This window comes from Eschrichtius robustus, chromosome 20 (assembly GCF_028021215.1).
Source record: "Eschrichtius robustus isolate mEscRob2 chromosome 20, mEscRob2.pri, whole genome shotgun sequence".
Taxonomy (NCBI): Eukaryota; Metazoa; Chordata; class Mammalia; order Artiodactyla; family Eschrichtiidae; genus Eschrichtius; species Eschrichtius robustus.
The window spans coordinates 44,368,032-44,381,931 of NC_090843.1; the positions used below are offsets into that span (position 1 = coordinate 44,368,032).

Sequence of the window (13,900 nt, forward strand, 5' to 3'; positions counted from 1 at the left end):
TGGCTGTAAATCTCTTTCCCTTTTTAACAAACCCAGTGTGCAATCTGAAAAACTCTGGAGGACATCCTGCTTTATAGGAAGAGGGACCTACGTGACCTGTTAAATCTCATCCCACTTCCATTTTCAGTGATGCTCTTAGGATACCATGGAAACCAAGCTGCTATTGAGATATCCTTCCTTGCTGGGGAATGGGGCCACATGACCAATTTCTTCCTACATGTGGTTTCTGCATGTGCTTGGAGAGTCACGTAGACAAAGGAGATTCAAAATTGAGATTGTTGCCTGTATGTTTTATGGTTTTTATTCCAGTAATTCCCCTTTTAAGAATTTATCCTAGGGAAATACTCTGTGATTTGCTGACAGATTTCATCATAGCAGTTGTTAGAATAGTAAAAAATTAGAAGCAACTTGTATTTGTCCCACATTAGAGGCATGTGGTATAGAAATTGGATAAAATATTATGCAGTCATTGAAAATGATGACTACCAGGAGTTTTTCCCGACATACATGGAGAGATGCTTACGATGTCTTGTAAAGTTTTTTATAAAGCAAGATATAAAATTGAAAAAAAGATATAAAATTGCATACACTGAAAAATCTCTTCATATAAAAAAAGAGCAGAAGAAAATCTGCCAATATTTTGACAGTTTGCCTTTATATTAAGAATATAAAAGGTTTCCTGCCTTTTTACATTTTTCACTGCTGTCCAGAATTTCTACATGAATGTTTTATTTGGTAAGGAGGGAAAAATATAGGCAATTGTGCTTATTCTTTTCATTTTTCCCCTGTTTGGACCTCATATTCCTTAATAAAAAATTAAACTAGATAACTTCTCAGATCTCCCTCTTTTTCTAATAGTCTTATAATGTATGAAAGCTTATTATTTCATTCCTTTATGTTTTGGGCTAAGGATGAGCTTTCAAGCAACTTAGATTAAAAAAAAAAAGGAAGAGGGTGCCAATAATAATTTAGACTATTTGAATAGTTGTAGAGGATCTGGGAATGGATCCCAAGAGGTAAAGGGAATCTTTATCATTTAGGGAAATTTTATTAATAAATAAAAATTATTTTTGTCCACAGATATGTTTTTCATCCATCTCCTTCCTCCCTGTCTCCATCCAGCTCTATATCCGGTGTGTTCTATAGAACATATAGTCAATAAAAATCAACATTCTCTACTTACTTACTATAATTCGTGGTTGGCCATAAAGCATCCCTGGTAGAGATAATACAGATAATGTTTAACTGGCTGTGAGAAAAGAGACAGTACTATATTTAATACACCTCTTTTTCTATTCTGATTCTAACCACCATGATACAGCATGTTTCCTTTTGAAGCATGTCAGTTTTTCCCTTGGATGACCAGCCCTAAAAATGATGAGAGTTAGTATCAGAAAAGAAGTCAAGGTCAAGCCAGATTTCCCTTCCTAAAAAAAAGAGATTTCCTCAAAGTTCCCCTTTTTAAATACGCTCTTTAGAAATGGATGGCGATGCAATGATAAAACTCTTCATTGCATAATCAACCCCAACCTTGATAGTTTATAAAAACATTTGACAGCCTGTGACTCAGCCATCTTCTCACGTAGGGAAAAAGTCACACCTGAAAACCTGTTCTAAGCTGTGAGCTCAGGAAGGAAAACTTGAGGGAAATTGCCTCAGGCAAAGGCAATTCACCTCCGGAGGGGAGGAGTAATAAGTGGGGTGAGGGACCTGTATGTGACCTGTGCCAAAAAGAGAGGCATTCATTGTTGTACTTGTAGTCCCAGCTCCACCCTGCGACGTGATCCCTGTGGAGTCTCACGGTCATTCATAGTCATGCCTATGTATGCCTCACCTGCCGTGGTTCTTGATTGCTTATTAAGTGGCAGCCAAGAATTGGAGAGGGAAAAATCCTTCCTTTCTGTTGCATTCTAGGCCCCTCCTTGTCTCCTTCCTCCTGATTCCCACGCCACCTCCAACATACATCCTTGCACATCTACCCCCCTTTGCTCTCTCCTTCCTCATATTTACCTCCTCCTTGCTTCAAAGCCTAGCATGCTGGTTAACAGGACCACAGAGGTTTGGGCAGGTATTAGGGGTCTTCTCAGCAAAATCAGGCTTTTTTGAGCCTGCTGTTCCTTTTATTGCCATCTCAGATAGAAAGGCACCAAGAGGCAGGAGACAGATAATAATACACGTGGTATTTTGATAACTCTGTGTTATGTGGCATCAATATGCAAATGAGTTGTGGCCTGTGAGTTTTAATGCCCTGGGGGTTGTCCTCTTCAGGTTAGCTTTTCTGTATCCTTTCTTATTTAATCCAGATCTGGCATCTGTGTTTCAGTCATATTATTTCTCCTAGCCTCTGTAAAGCCTGCAGCATACTAATAATGTTCTGTGTCCCTGCTAAAAAATAAATGGCCTAATCTCGACACCCTGGCTTGAGAGCCAGCCCACATGTCAGCTGTTTTAGGATTTCAAATTGTAAAATAAACAGGCAGTTCCTTGTTTGTTTTTGTTTTTGTCATTTGGAAGCATGCAGAAATTTTTCCCAAAAAAGCTATGGTCATATAAATAGAAATTTGATCAAGGGTGTTATTGATGTGATATTTGTGAATAAATGTACAAATGCCCTATTTGCTCAGACTCTAGTTTGGGTTGCATTTTTTTCCGCATGTAAAGTAAATGAGGTTGAGTCACCTGGAAGATGATGCATAGCAGGTGACCATTTTCAACTGCCTCCCTCCCACCCCTTCTCCCATGCCTCCTGTTCCCTCCACCTGCAGGTCGTAGATGAGCACGAGAGTGTGGAGCAGAGTCGGCGAGCGCAAGCTGAGCCCATCAACCTGGACAGCTGTCTGCGTGCTTTCACCAGTGAGGAGGAGCTAGGGGAAAATGAGATGTACTACTGCTCCAAGTGTAAGACCCACTGCTTGGCAACCAAGAAGCTAGATCTCTGGAGGCTCCCCCCCATTCTGGTATGTTACAGTCCCACCTCTGAGAGAGCAAGAGTCTAGCTTGAAGGAAAGAAGTGGGGAACAAATAAGAGTTTTTGAGAATAAGACCCTTCCTGCAGCGGTGTTTAAAACACATTTGCTGTTGCACACAGAGATGAATGGTACTGCAGATATTTGCTAGTTTTGTATCCTAAAGAGCATACAGCCTAGAAGGGGAGAGAAGTCATATAGATCAGTAACTGCATTAAGTGCGATATATGAGAAGTGCCACAAGTGGTACAACCTGGTGAATTTGAACTTCAGGAAAAGGTGAAAGCACTTCGGGCTCTAGGGAGAGAGGAAGCTTTAGGCTCGTGCTTTATGGACTACAGAAGAGAACAGAGGCTGAACCTCTGATCCCGCTGTGCTTCATCACATGGCCACAACACGCTGCTGAATTAAATGTGTAGGCACAAGTGCACTGGGGCTTACATATTCTTTCTGATTTGATGTACTTCTGCCTTCTCCATTCATGGATTAGGAGACTCTCCTGTTGCTTGTCAAGAAAGTTTGAGGTGTCAATTCTTCCTATTCATTTAAGAAAGTTTTTTCCTTAAGGGAGGAGATCATATCAAATGTAAGGCACTGGTGTATTTTAACCAGACCTTGTGTGTATTTTTTTATTCATGTCTTCTTCCTACTACTCTGTGAGACTGTGAATGTAGACCAGAACAACTTCCCAGGGAAGGATGCACAAGAAATTACTAATGGTGATTAGCTAGCTCCAGGGATGGGAAGCAGAGCACAGGGACGGGAAGCAGAGCACAGGGACAGGCTTGGGAACAGGTAGGTGGAAAGGGGGAAGTTTTTTTTTTTAAATTGAGGTATAGTTAACATGGAATTAAATTCATAGATGTTAAATGTCTAGTTTGATGAGTTTGACAATTATATATACTCATATAACCATCACATAAAACATATCATGAAGTATTGGCTTTTGCAAAACTGTGTTTTTGAGGTCTTTAAAGAATAATGAGGAGTAGATGTTATGTTGAGAGCTTGGTGGGCTTCTGTTAAATCCACACACCAGCATGCCCCTTACAGAGGGGTTCTCTTTATATAAACAGTAAATTATTAAGCATTTAGGGTAGAGGGAGCCACCCAAATATCTGTGCCCACAGTAGAGAGCATAATCACACTGCGTAAGGCTAGAGGAATTCATTGCTCTTGAAAAGAAGAAGAGAAGCCAAAAAAGAGAAGGGAGGTTCTTATGCTCTTCAGGACAGTGAAACTCCGTGGTAGCAACCAAAGGATGTGGTAAGAAGGAAGAGGCCTCCTATTGGAGATTGGGTAAGTTTCATCTGTAAAAAACGCCTCCATTTTTCTTCAAAACATTCAGTGTATAGTATTCTATCCTCATGAGTGTGTTTATGAATGGACCTTCTATGATACTGGAGAGAGGTAAAGGTCGGCGTGCGTCACAAGCCCAGAGAACATGCAAGTGTAGGCTCCTAGGATATTGAAGGAAATTAGGAGGATTACCATGTTAGTCATATAGCTAAAGGGCAGTGGCCTGACTGTTAACTATGTTACATCATAAAATGTATTCTTTTGGGGGAAGAAAAGTTATATTTTTGGAACATTTACGTGTATTAGACTTGGGGTTTTTTAATGTGTATTTTGTATCTTCAGAACTCTTTAATGCAACTGTTTTCTATTCTTCTCCAGATTATTCATCTTAAACGATTTCAATTTGTAAATGGGCGATGGATAAAATCACAGAAAATTGTTAAATTTCCTCGTGAGAGTTTTGACCCTAGTGCTTTTTTGGTGCCGAGAGACCCAGCTCTCTGTCAGCGTAAGCCACTCACACCCCAGGGGGACGACCTCTCTGAGCCCAGGGTCCTGGCAGGAGAGGTGAAGAAAGTGGATGCTCAGAACTCAGCTGGGGAAGACAACACGCTCCTGAGCAAGAGCCCATCCTCGCTGAGCGCCAACGTCATCAGTAGCCCTAAAGGTGAGGAGGCCTGGGGGACTTCACGGAGCCCAGACGTCACTCTGCAAGGGGCTCTCCAGGGATCCCTCTAGGCTGCGTGTTTCCCTGTTTTCCACTCTGGAGCAACAGCTTGGTTGTACAAGGAACCTGTCTGAAATGTGACTTTTAGCAAGAAGTACAGCCTCGCTAAATCTATTTTCTCATTCATAAAATGAAGATAATACTAAATTCACAGAGTGAGAAATTGATACATCAAGAGTAAAGCACTTTAGGACTTCCCTGGGTCCAGTTGTTAAGACAGTGCTTCCAGTGCAGGGGGCATGGGTTCAGTCCCTGGTCAGGGAACTAAGATCCCACGTGCCGTACTGCGTAGCCAAAAAAAACCCAAAAAACAAACAAAACATTTAAAAAAAGAAAAAGAGCAAAGAACTTTACATAGAACCTGACATTTGGTGATCATGAATGATAGTTGTCATCCTTGTTCCCTTACAGCAGGGGTTCTCAAAATATAGTCTGGGAACCCCTAGAGAGTCCCTGAGACCCCTTCTGGAGGATCAGAACTATTTTCATAAAAATACTAAGTATTTGGGGGTTCCCTGGCGGTCCAGTTGTTAGGACTCAGCGCTTTCTCTGCTGTGGGCTAAGGTTCAATCCCTGGTCGGGAAACTAAGATCCCACAAGCCACGCAGCAGGGCAAAAAAAAAAGAAAAAGGAAAAAATACTAAGTATTTGCCTTTCCACTCTCATTCTCTCACAAGCGGAGTCAAAGCCAACGATACGTGTGATATTGTCAGTGAAATATATGCTTGTGTGGGACTTCCCTGGTGGTGCAGTGGTTAGGAATCCGTCTGCCAGTGCAGGGGACACGGGTTCGAGCCCTGGTCCGGGAAGATCCCACATGCCAAGGAGCAACTAAGCCCATGCACCACAACTACTGAGCCTGCGCTCTAGAGCCCGAGAGCCACAATTACTGAGCCCGCATGCCACAACTACTGAAGCCCGCGTGCCTAGAGCCTGTGCTCTGCAACAAGAGAAGCCACCGCAATAAGAAGCCAGCACACCGCAAAGAAGAGTAGCCCCCACTTACCACAACTAGAGAAAGCCTGCGTGCAGCAACAAAGACCCAACGCAGCCAAAGATTAATTAATTAATTAATTAAAAAAAGAAAGAAAAATATATGCTTGTGTATTATTGTGTTTTTCAAATTCCTCAGTTTTAATTTCTAGTATGGTAAATATTGATAGATAGAATTTACATAAACAAAAGTTCTAGAGGTCCTCAACAATTCTTAAGGGTATATAAGGGGGTGGGGAGCTGTTCATGGCCTGCTACTTTACAGGATTGTTGTGAGAGGTAGAGATAATAGAGTTCCCAATATCATGCCTAGCAATAGTAAGTGCTTGATAATTAGTGATCGTATTTTTTAATCTGATTTTACAAAGAAGAAGAATATGTATTTGTAAAACTCCTTAGTCTAATATTGTTTTGAACTGAATCTGTCCTAAATCATCTTTCTGCTATTTTCTAAGCCTGTACTTAGTTGTACTTCACGTTTTCAGGACATTGCTGCCTTGAGGGGGTTGGCGTTGAGGAAGACAAGAATGTAACCTACTGTCCACATAATAGGAATAAAGCATAGCCAGTCAGGACGCCCCTGTCTTTACCTTTATGTGTACACTTGTGAAGTTGACTTCATAGTTAGCGTTTGGTGGCTGGTTTAACTTGTGGCATTTGGATTTATCTTTTCTTCCCTTTCACAGGTTCACCTTCTTCATCAAGAAAAAGTGGAACCAGCTGTCCCTCCAGCAAAAACAGCAGCCCTAACAGCAGCCCTCGGACTATAGGGAGGAGCAAAGGGAGGCTCCGGCTACCCCAGATCGGCAGCAAAAATAAACTGTCAAGTAGTAAGGAGAACTTGGATGCCAGCAAAGAGAACGGGGCTGGGCAAGTTTGTGAGCTGGCTGATGCCTTGAGCCGAGGGCACATGCTGGGGGGCAGCCAGCCTGAGCTGGTCACCCCGCAGGACCAGGAAGTAGCTTTGGCCAACGGCTTCCTTTATGAGCATGAGGCATGTGGCAATGGCTACAGCAATGGTCAGTTTGAAAACCACAGTGAAGAAGACAGCACCGATGACCAAAGAGAAGATATTCATGTTAAGCCTATTTATAATCTATATGCAATTTCGGTAAGTGGTTTGTTGTATGTATTCAGAATGATCTGCACTTTCAGTGGTTTGTTTGCTCATCTGCATTCATTCATTCATTCATCATTTTTTCAGAGCCTGCTTATTTGCTGGGCATTGAGCTTGGTGATAGACAAAGTTAGCAGTAGATATCTTGGCCTTTTGGGTAGAATCCAAGATGCTCACAGTGTAATAAAGGGAACAGTCGTGTAATCATTATAACCGGAGTCACAGGTTCAAGTCATTCACAACTGTGTGTTTCTAAGGAATTTTTGCTTTCCAAAAATAATTACAGCAATAAAATGGTAAGATTCAGAGTTTTAAAATTTTCAGTTTTCCTCTTTGATTTGTTTTTGGAAGAAGGAAAACACTTTTTTTTCCCAAAAGTGTTTTCCTGATTGGATCCTAGTACTGTGCCCTGTCAACTACTAATATACCTGCACTTTCTTCTCTCTTATAGTGCCATTCAGGAATTCTGGGCGGGGGCCATTACGTCACTTATGCCAAAAACCCAAACAGCAGGTGGTACTGTTACAATGACAGCAGCTGTAAGGTAAATATCCCCAATCTCTGAATAAAAGAAACAAATGTCAACAGAACTGGAGGGCATTTGTTGAAATAATGGACTTTCTCCTGAATAGGAAATAGTTATTGCTATTAGAATCAGGAAAAAAGAAAAAAGAAATTCCTCTAAGGGAGAATCAGTATATAGATGCCTTCAGTATAAAGGAATAAAAGTGATATGCAGGGAATTCCCTGGCACTCCAGTGGTTGGGACTCGACGCCTTCACTGCGAGGGCCCAGGTTTGATCCCTGGTTGGGGTGGGGGCGGTTATGCAGAGCAGAGAATGAAAACAGTGAAGAGGAAGAAGGTATTGGTTATAAGAAAAATTTCTTATCTTTTGAGCTAGTAGAATTTGATGGGTTGTTTTGTTTCATTTTTTGTCATTCTTTTGACTTGTCTATGGTATGAATATTTCCCCAAAACAAACATTGAAAATAATGGGTCTTATTTTAGGCGCAGCTATGAGACAGCCAAAATATTAAGCTGATTGGAAGCAATCAGGTTTAGTAATTAAAGAGTGTTGGTCCTCCCTTCCCTGGTGAGGATTAAGAGCCAGCATAGTGATGGCTTTTTAGTTAAAGCCTTTCTTGCTCCTTCAGGAACTTCACCCTGATGAAATTGACACCGACTCTGCCTACATTCTTTTCTATGAGCAGCAGGGGATAGACTATGCACAATTTCTGCCAAAGATTGACGGCAAAAAGATGGCAGACACAAGCAGCATGGACGAAGACTTTGAGTCTGATTACAAAAAGTACTGTGTGTTACAGTAAAGCTACCACTCTGGCTGCTAGACAGGCTGTGATGAGGGAGATGACTCCCCGTAGCTGACATTGGGCAAAAGCGTCGCTGAAAGGCAAGCTAAATGTGTAGTTATTTTATCCTGTGACCCTGAAGCACAAAATAAAAATCCTAATTAAAATAGCAGTTAACATAACAGTGGTAATAATTTTGTTTGGAAGTGTCTCACACGAGCTCCCTGGTAGAGAACTTTCAGGCAGAACCCACCATTAGCCTGTAAACAAAAGGGTTTGGCACCAGCCCCCTGGGACCAAATAAGAACTAAGTTGTGCTTGTCCAGATATGAACAAACATGTAGCAAGTATAGTTTACCAATAATCATAACAAAATACTAAGAATTTCCTTGGAGTCAAAGTAAAACAAAAAATTGTAGTGTTGTCTGGGGACGACATGATATGCTACCTCCTTTTTCTTGAAGTTTTATTCCACTGTAGTGACTGACACGATGGAGAAAGCAAGATCACAAAGGTGTGCGAAGGATTCTTACAGCACGGACACAGATTTTTCGATTTACTTTTTAAACCATTTTCCCACTCTTTCTATGTCTTTATTGCTTTTTGTTTTTGTTGTTGTGTTTGTGTTTGAGACACAACCAATCGCTGGTGGTAGCAGAGGCATATATATAAGTGGTAAGTCTGAAAGGGAGAATCTCTTAAGAGTTGCGTGCCTTCTACCCAGGGCCTTGGTTGGGAGACCCTGCAGAAAAAAAAAAAAAAAAAAAAGCATCCTGGGAGATCCAGCTAAAATAAAAGAGCCCTCCAGATAGAGGCGGAGGCGGCCTACTTTGAGGATACTTCAAGAGCCCTCAAAAATGTTTACCACCACTGCTGAGTGTGGGAGGGGAGTTGCCAAAATTTGCACCATCTTTATATGCACTGTTGCACAGAGAGCTTCTGAGAGGGAAAGTGGCAACAAAGCTAGATGGTATTTTAAAATTAGTGGTTGTTTGTTCTTTGTTTCTTTGTTTTGCACTTTAAAGAAAGAATACGTGCAAATGAACTTTTCAGAACTTGCTCATATTTGATGGCTATAAGGGCTATAAAGTAACTTAATTGGGGTATTTTCCCCCATCATATTAAATTTAACAACAAAACACATCCCAAACATTGATAGTGTATAAGTATTTTTAATGAAATTGGTGGTTTTAGGAAGTAAACTTTTGTTTGCATGTCCATGTACTTTTTTTATTTTGGTGTTTGTCCTTTTTATTTTTTATTTTTTTACATTTCACAGTAGTGGTCATCAAAAGTTATGTTTCTTTGCTCACTTCATTTTTTTCTTCAATAATTCAAGACTGGAACAAAAGTATATAAATGTTATTTATTTCAGGCAACATTTTTTTCCTGTGTTGTTTTTAAATATGTATTCGAAGTAAATATTTCACTTTTTTTTCAGTCTTTTTTTATTCATCTGGACCCTGGAAGCTGATTCTCATTAATTGTCAGATTCCATTACCCTTCCTTCCTCATAGATAGTAGGTACCAATGTAATTAAGCATTTGTGTTCTGATATCTGAGGTCGGTTGCTATCCAGTTCTTCTCAGAGCATTTGGAAAGGTTGTCATAAATGGCTGTCTAAGTTGAAACCCTATTCAGAAGAAGACTATAATCGCAGGTAGGAAGGAGTGGCCTAAATGGTATAATGTGATAAAGTCAGACAAAATGCAGACCTTATAGTTTCATGATTTTCAGTGTATAAAATCTGTCCATTCCTAACTGGACAAGTCCCATGAAAAAGTGGAAGATTTTAAAGAATTTCCTTACAGATGTTTTATTTAAGCAGGTAGCACAATCTACTAATGTTGTTTGATCTGTGTTGGTTATATTGGTTGTAATTAATTTTTTTAATTCATGATTAGCAGAAAATTTATTAAATTAACTAACTACATTCACTTTGTAAATTACTGTATAAAACTTGTTGACAATGCACTGACTTTAGAAAGATGTTAATGTACATAAATAGAGTGTAAATAAAATAGTGTTGATGTACTGAAATACGAACTGTATAAAAAAGTATTGGTAATTGTATATGGAGTGTAACTGTTTATCTGTAACTATTATCCAAACAAATTAAATACTGTGGATGCATCTATGTGCTGTTTTTCCTCTATACAGGTAAGCACAAAAAAGTCAAATTCTTTAGCCTTCCTCTCTGTGACCCTGTTTTAATTCTCCTAACTTGAATAATACCTACCTGACTTACAGAGTTGGAGGTTCTATCTCTGAGGGAATGCAAGCTGTGTTGAAGGTAGAACAAGATACCTGCAGTGACCGGATAAATTGATTTAAATTTGGTTCACATCCCTGTTAGGAAATTGCTTCGAAGGTATTGAAGGGGTTGGGGAGAAGGGTGGCTTGCTGGTTTGGAACTGAGAATTGATGAAGGAGGTTTCGCAATAGTTTTCCTGAAGATTAAGAGATAAGGTGAAGAAGAGGCCGACTTCTCATTTGTATAATACCTTGAGATGATCCTGGATTTCTAGGGGGCTCTGAGAAACCAGGGATGTCCCTGGTTGTCGTTCTGGGAGACCTCCAGGGAGGCAGTTGACAGTGTTGGGAAGAGTCGAAGATTTAGAGTTGTGGGTCCTTCACATTCAGTCCTATCTATTTACCTTTAAAATCAGAATACCTACCTCTGGGGCTTATATTAAGTAAATGAAGTATATAAATGCCTGACACAGTTTCTTGGGATGTGCTCGATGAATGTGAAATCCTTCCCCCATGAGTTCAGTCCTATACAAGGAGGTTTTTGTATTCCCTTGCCGTACTGACACTAAAAGAATTTGATAGCTCTCTGCTCACATTCTCCAAAAAACAGGAATACACATTAAAAATGTATAGAATGAAACATGTTGAATCAGCAGCAATAGTAGCTTGTTTAAGGAAACAAACAAACAGAAAAAGGATCAGAAAAGTCATCAAAAATGAAGCACGGCTTCCAAAGTGCAGTCTGTGTCTCTGGCTTTTTAAAAGACAACCTTGAGTATCTTCATCTTTGTATCTCAAACATTGTTCCTGGCACATGGAAGGTAAATAATATATAAAATAAATAATATTTTAATCAAAAAAAAATAAAAGACAATCTTGAAAAGAAACAGCGTATAGAGATGGGCAGGCATTTTATTTCTGGTTCCTGGATGGCCCTGTAAATTGAGAGTGGTCATCAGCCTCTCTGGCTAAGGCAGTTCAACATGGAATCTCCCTTCCACTTGGTGGCATTGCTCACTTATGGGTTCTTTTCTTCGTTGTAGATACCATTGAATTGGAGCAAGTAGATGAATGGCCACATTTTCTCCAACTATTTTAAAGGTTGACTATAGAATTTTACTAGGCTAGAGCCATAATGCGCAGCTTAAGGAACAGAGATCCCAGCTTTCCTTGATGATGTACCACCAGGTTTCTTAGTATTGAAATCAGAAGGTCAGAAACACACCTACGTCTATGATCAGAGACCCATACATGATAGGGCAATAAAAAGAGGTTGCCTTTAGGTTTGCCAAACTTCCTACCAGTGGAAAGCAAGGTAGTAAATAAGAGTGCAGGAGTTGCAAACTCAGAGACCTATAGGGACCAGGTTGGGAACAGAGTGTAAGAGAAGCTGGTCCAGCTGTGGCTGAGAATGGGGAATAGTGGTGAGTTGTAGGGCACACATCCTTCTAAAGGCTCCATTTGTTGCCATGCAGGAATGCGGGCCCCAGTGTTAGACCAAACCTTTTTTTTTCCCCCCTAAAGAGAAGCCAGAAATCCAGATATTTATACAAAATATCCAATTTAGACATGTTGGCAGGTTTGTTTTTTAATTTTTAAGCATTGTGCTGTCCAAGTAAAACATATTTGCAAGCCAGATACTAGCCACCACTCTTATGCCCTCTGGTAAGTAGGAACGTCATGGACTTGGAGAGATTCTAGGTCTTGCTATATTACAGCAACTGTGCACTAAAACAAGTTCTTTGGACCCTCAGATTTGTCATGCCCAATGAGAATACCACTTTACTTCAGAGGATTATTATAAGGAATAGATAATGAATGTAAATAGGCACAGGCCCTGACACCTATTGGGTACTCAAATAATAGTATTCTTTCCCCACTTAGAGAAGCAGAACACAGGTATAACATAACAATAACGTTATGCTCAAGTTCATTACCAGTCAAGAAGCGTACAGCTAACGGCATATGAGCACATTCTAGGTACAGAGCTCTGTGCTAGATTCTCTGGGGGCAGCTGTTCCCAACCTGGCAATTCATGAGCATCATCAAAATCAACTAGGAGCTTGTTAAATGTGCTGATTCCAGAGTCCCACCCACATTGTCATATTACATCTGTGCTCTGTGCCTATTGACACCCAGATTTATGAGATCATCTTCTCCCAAGCAGTCCAAGAATCTGCATTTTTTAATATACATTTATTTATTTTATTTATTTTTGGCTGTGTTGGGTCCTCTTTGCTGTGCACGGGCTTTCTCTAGTTGGGGCGAGCAGGGGCTACTCATTTTTTTTTTTTTAATTTATTTATTTATTTATTTTGGCTGTGTTGGGTCTTCGTTGCTGTGCAAGGACTTTCTCTAGTTGCGGCGAGCGGGGGCCACTCTTCATCGCGGTGCGCGGGCCTCTTGGTTGCGGTGCACAGGCTTCTCATTGCGGTGGCTTCTCTTGTTGCAGAGCGCGGGCTCTAGGCGCGTGGGCTTCAGTAGTTGTGGCTCACAGGCTCAGTAGTTGTGGCGCACGGGTTTAGTTGCTCCGTGGCATGTGGGATCTTCCTGGACCAGGGCTCGAACCCGTGTCCCCTGCATTGGCAGGCGGATTCTTAACCACCGCACCACCAGGGAAGCCCCAGAATCTGCATTTTAATAAGTTCCTCAGGGGAGATTCTTTTGTAGCCAGTTGGCACTGTCCTGCAGATTGGTCATTTATGGAAACCACTGCTCCAGGGAATGAATCATTACTTCCAGTCTAATTAGGGAAAGATGATATGCATATGCACACATGTAAGGAGGATTGGTAGGTATAATTGTCACCGATGAAGTGCTGACTGAGGACGTTAGACAGTAGCTGTTGGCAGAGTACTTAGGGAAAACCATATGGGAAAGGGAAGTGAGCAGCGCCATGAAGCAAGACCAGGATTTTCTTGTCAGAAGTGTGCAGAGCAGTGTACAGTTTCTGAACAGAAAAGGCAGCCGAGGTGGTGCGTTCCAGAGGCTGTGGAGGCCGTTTGAGGTGAGCTGAAGGCGCACGAGGAGCATAGTAGAAGATAACAAGCAGGAGAAACCATGTTGTGAAGGCCTGAGAAGGTCAGACCTGCTCTCATAAAAGTGTTTCACATTGCCAAGTATTTTGGTATGGTTGCAAAACATTTTCCCATGGTTTTCATTAAGTACACACTAATCTGAGACCACTTAGTTATAAACAAATTTGTGTTTTCTGTAACTTAACTTTCTCATTTT

At 40.8% G+C, this 13,900-nt stretch overlaps 1 protein-coding gene across 2 annotated transcripts in view; it reads left to right on the top strand.

Moving 5' to 3' along the window:
• USP32 (ubiquitin specific peptidase 32) overlaps window positions 1-10,548 on the top strand; it is a 195,142-nt gene extending 184,594 nt beyond the window's left edge. For both annotated transcript variants that reach the window (XM_068530497.1, XM_068530498.1), the window contains exons 30-34: window positions 2,766-2,957; window positions 4,644-4,932; window positions 6,672-7,096; window positions 7,554-7,646; window positions 8,258-10,548. In XM_068530497.1, the coding sequence (XP_068386598.1) occupies window positions 2,766-2,957; window positions 4,644-4,932; window positions 6,672-7,096; window positions 7,554-7,646; window positions 8,258-8,431 (1,173 nt within the window). In that variant the 3' untranslated portion in view covers window positions 8,432-10,548. The remainder of the gene's footprint in view (window positions 1-2,765; window positions 2,958-4,643; window positions 4,933-6,671; window positions 7,097-7,553; window positions 7,647-8,257) is intronic.
• Window positions 10,549-13,900: the final 3,352 nt, after the last annotated feature.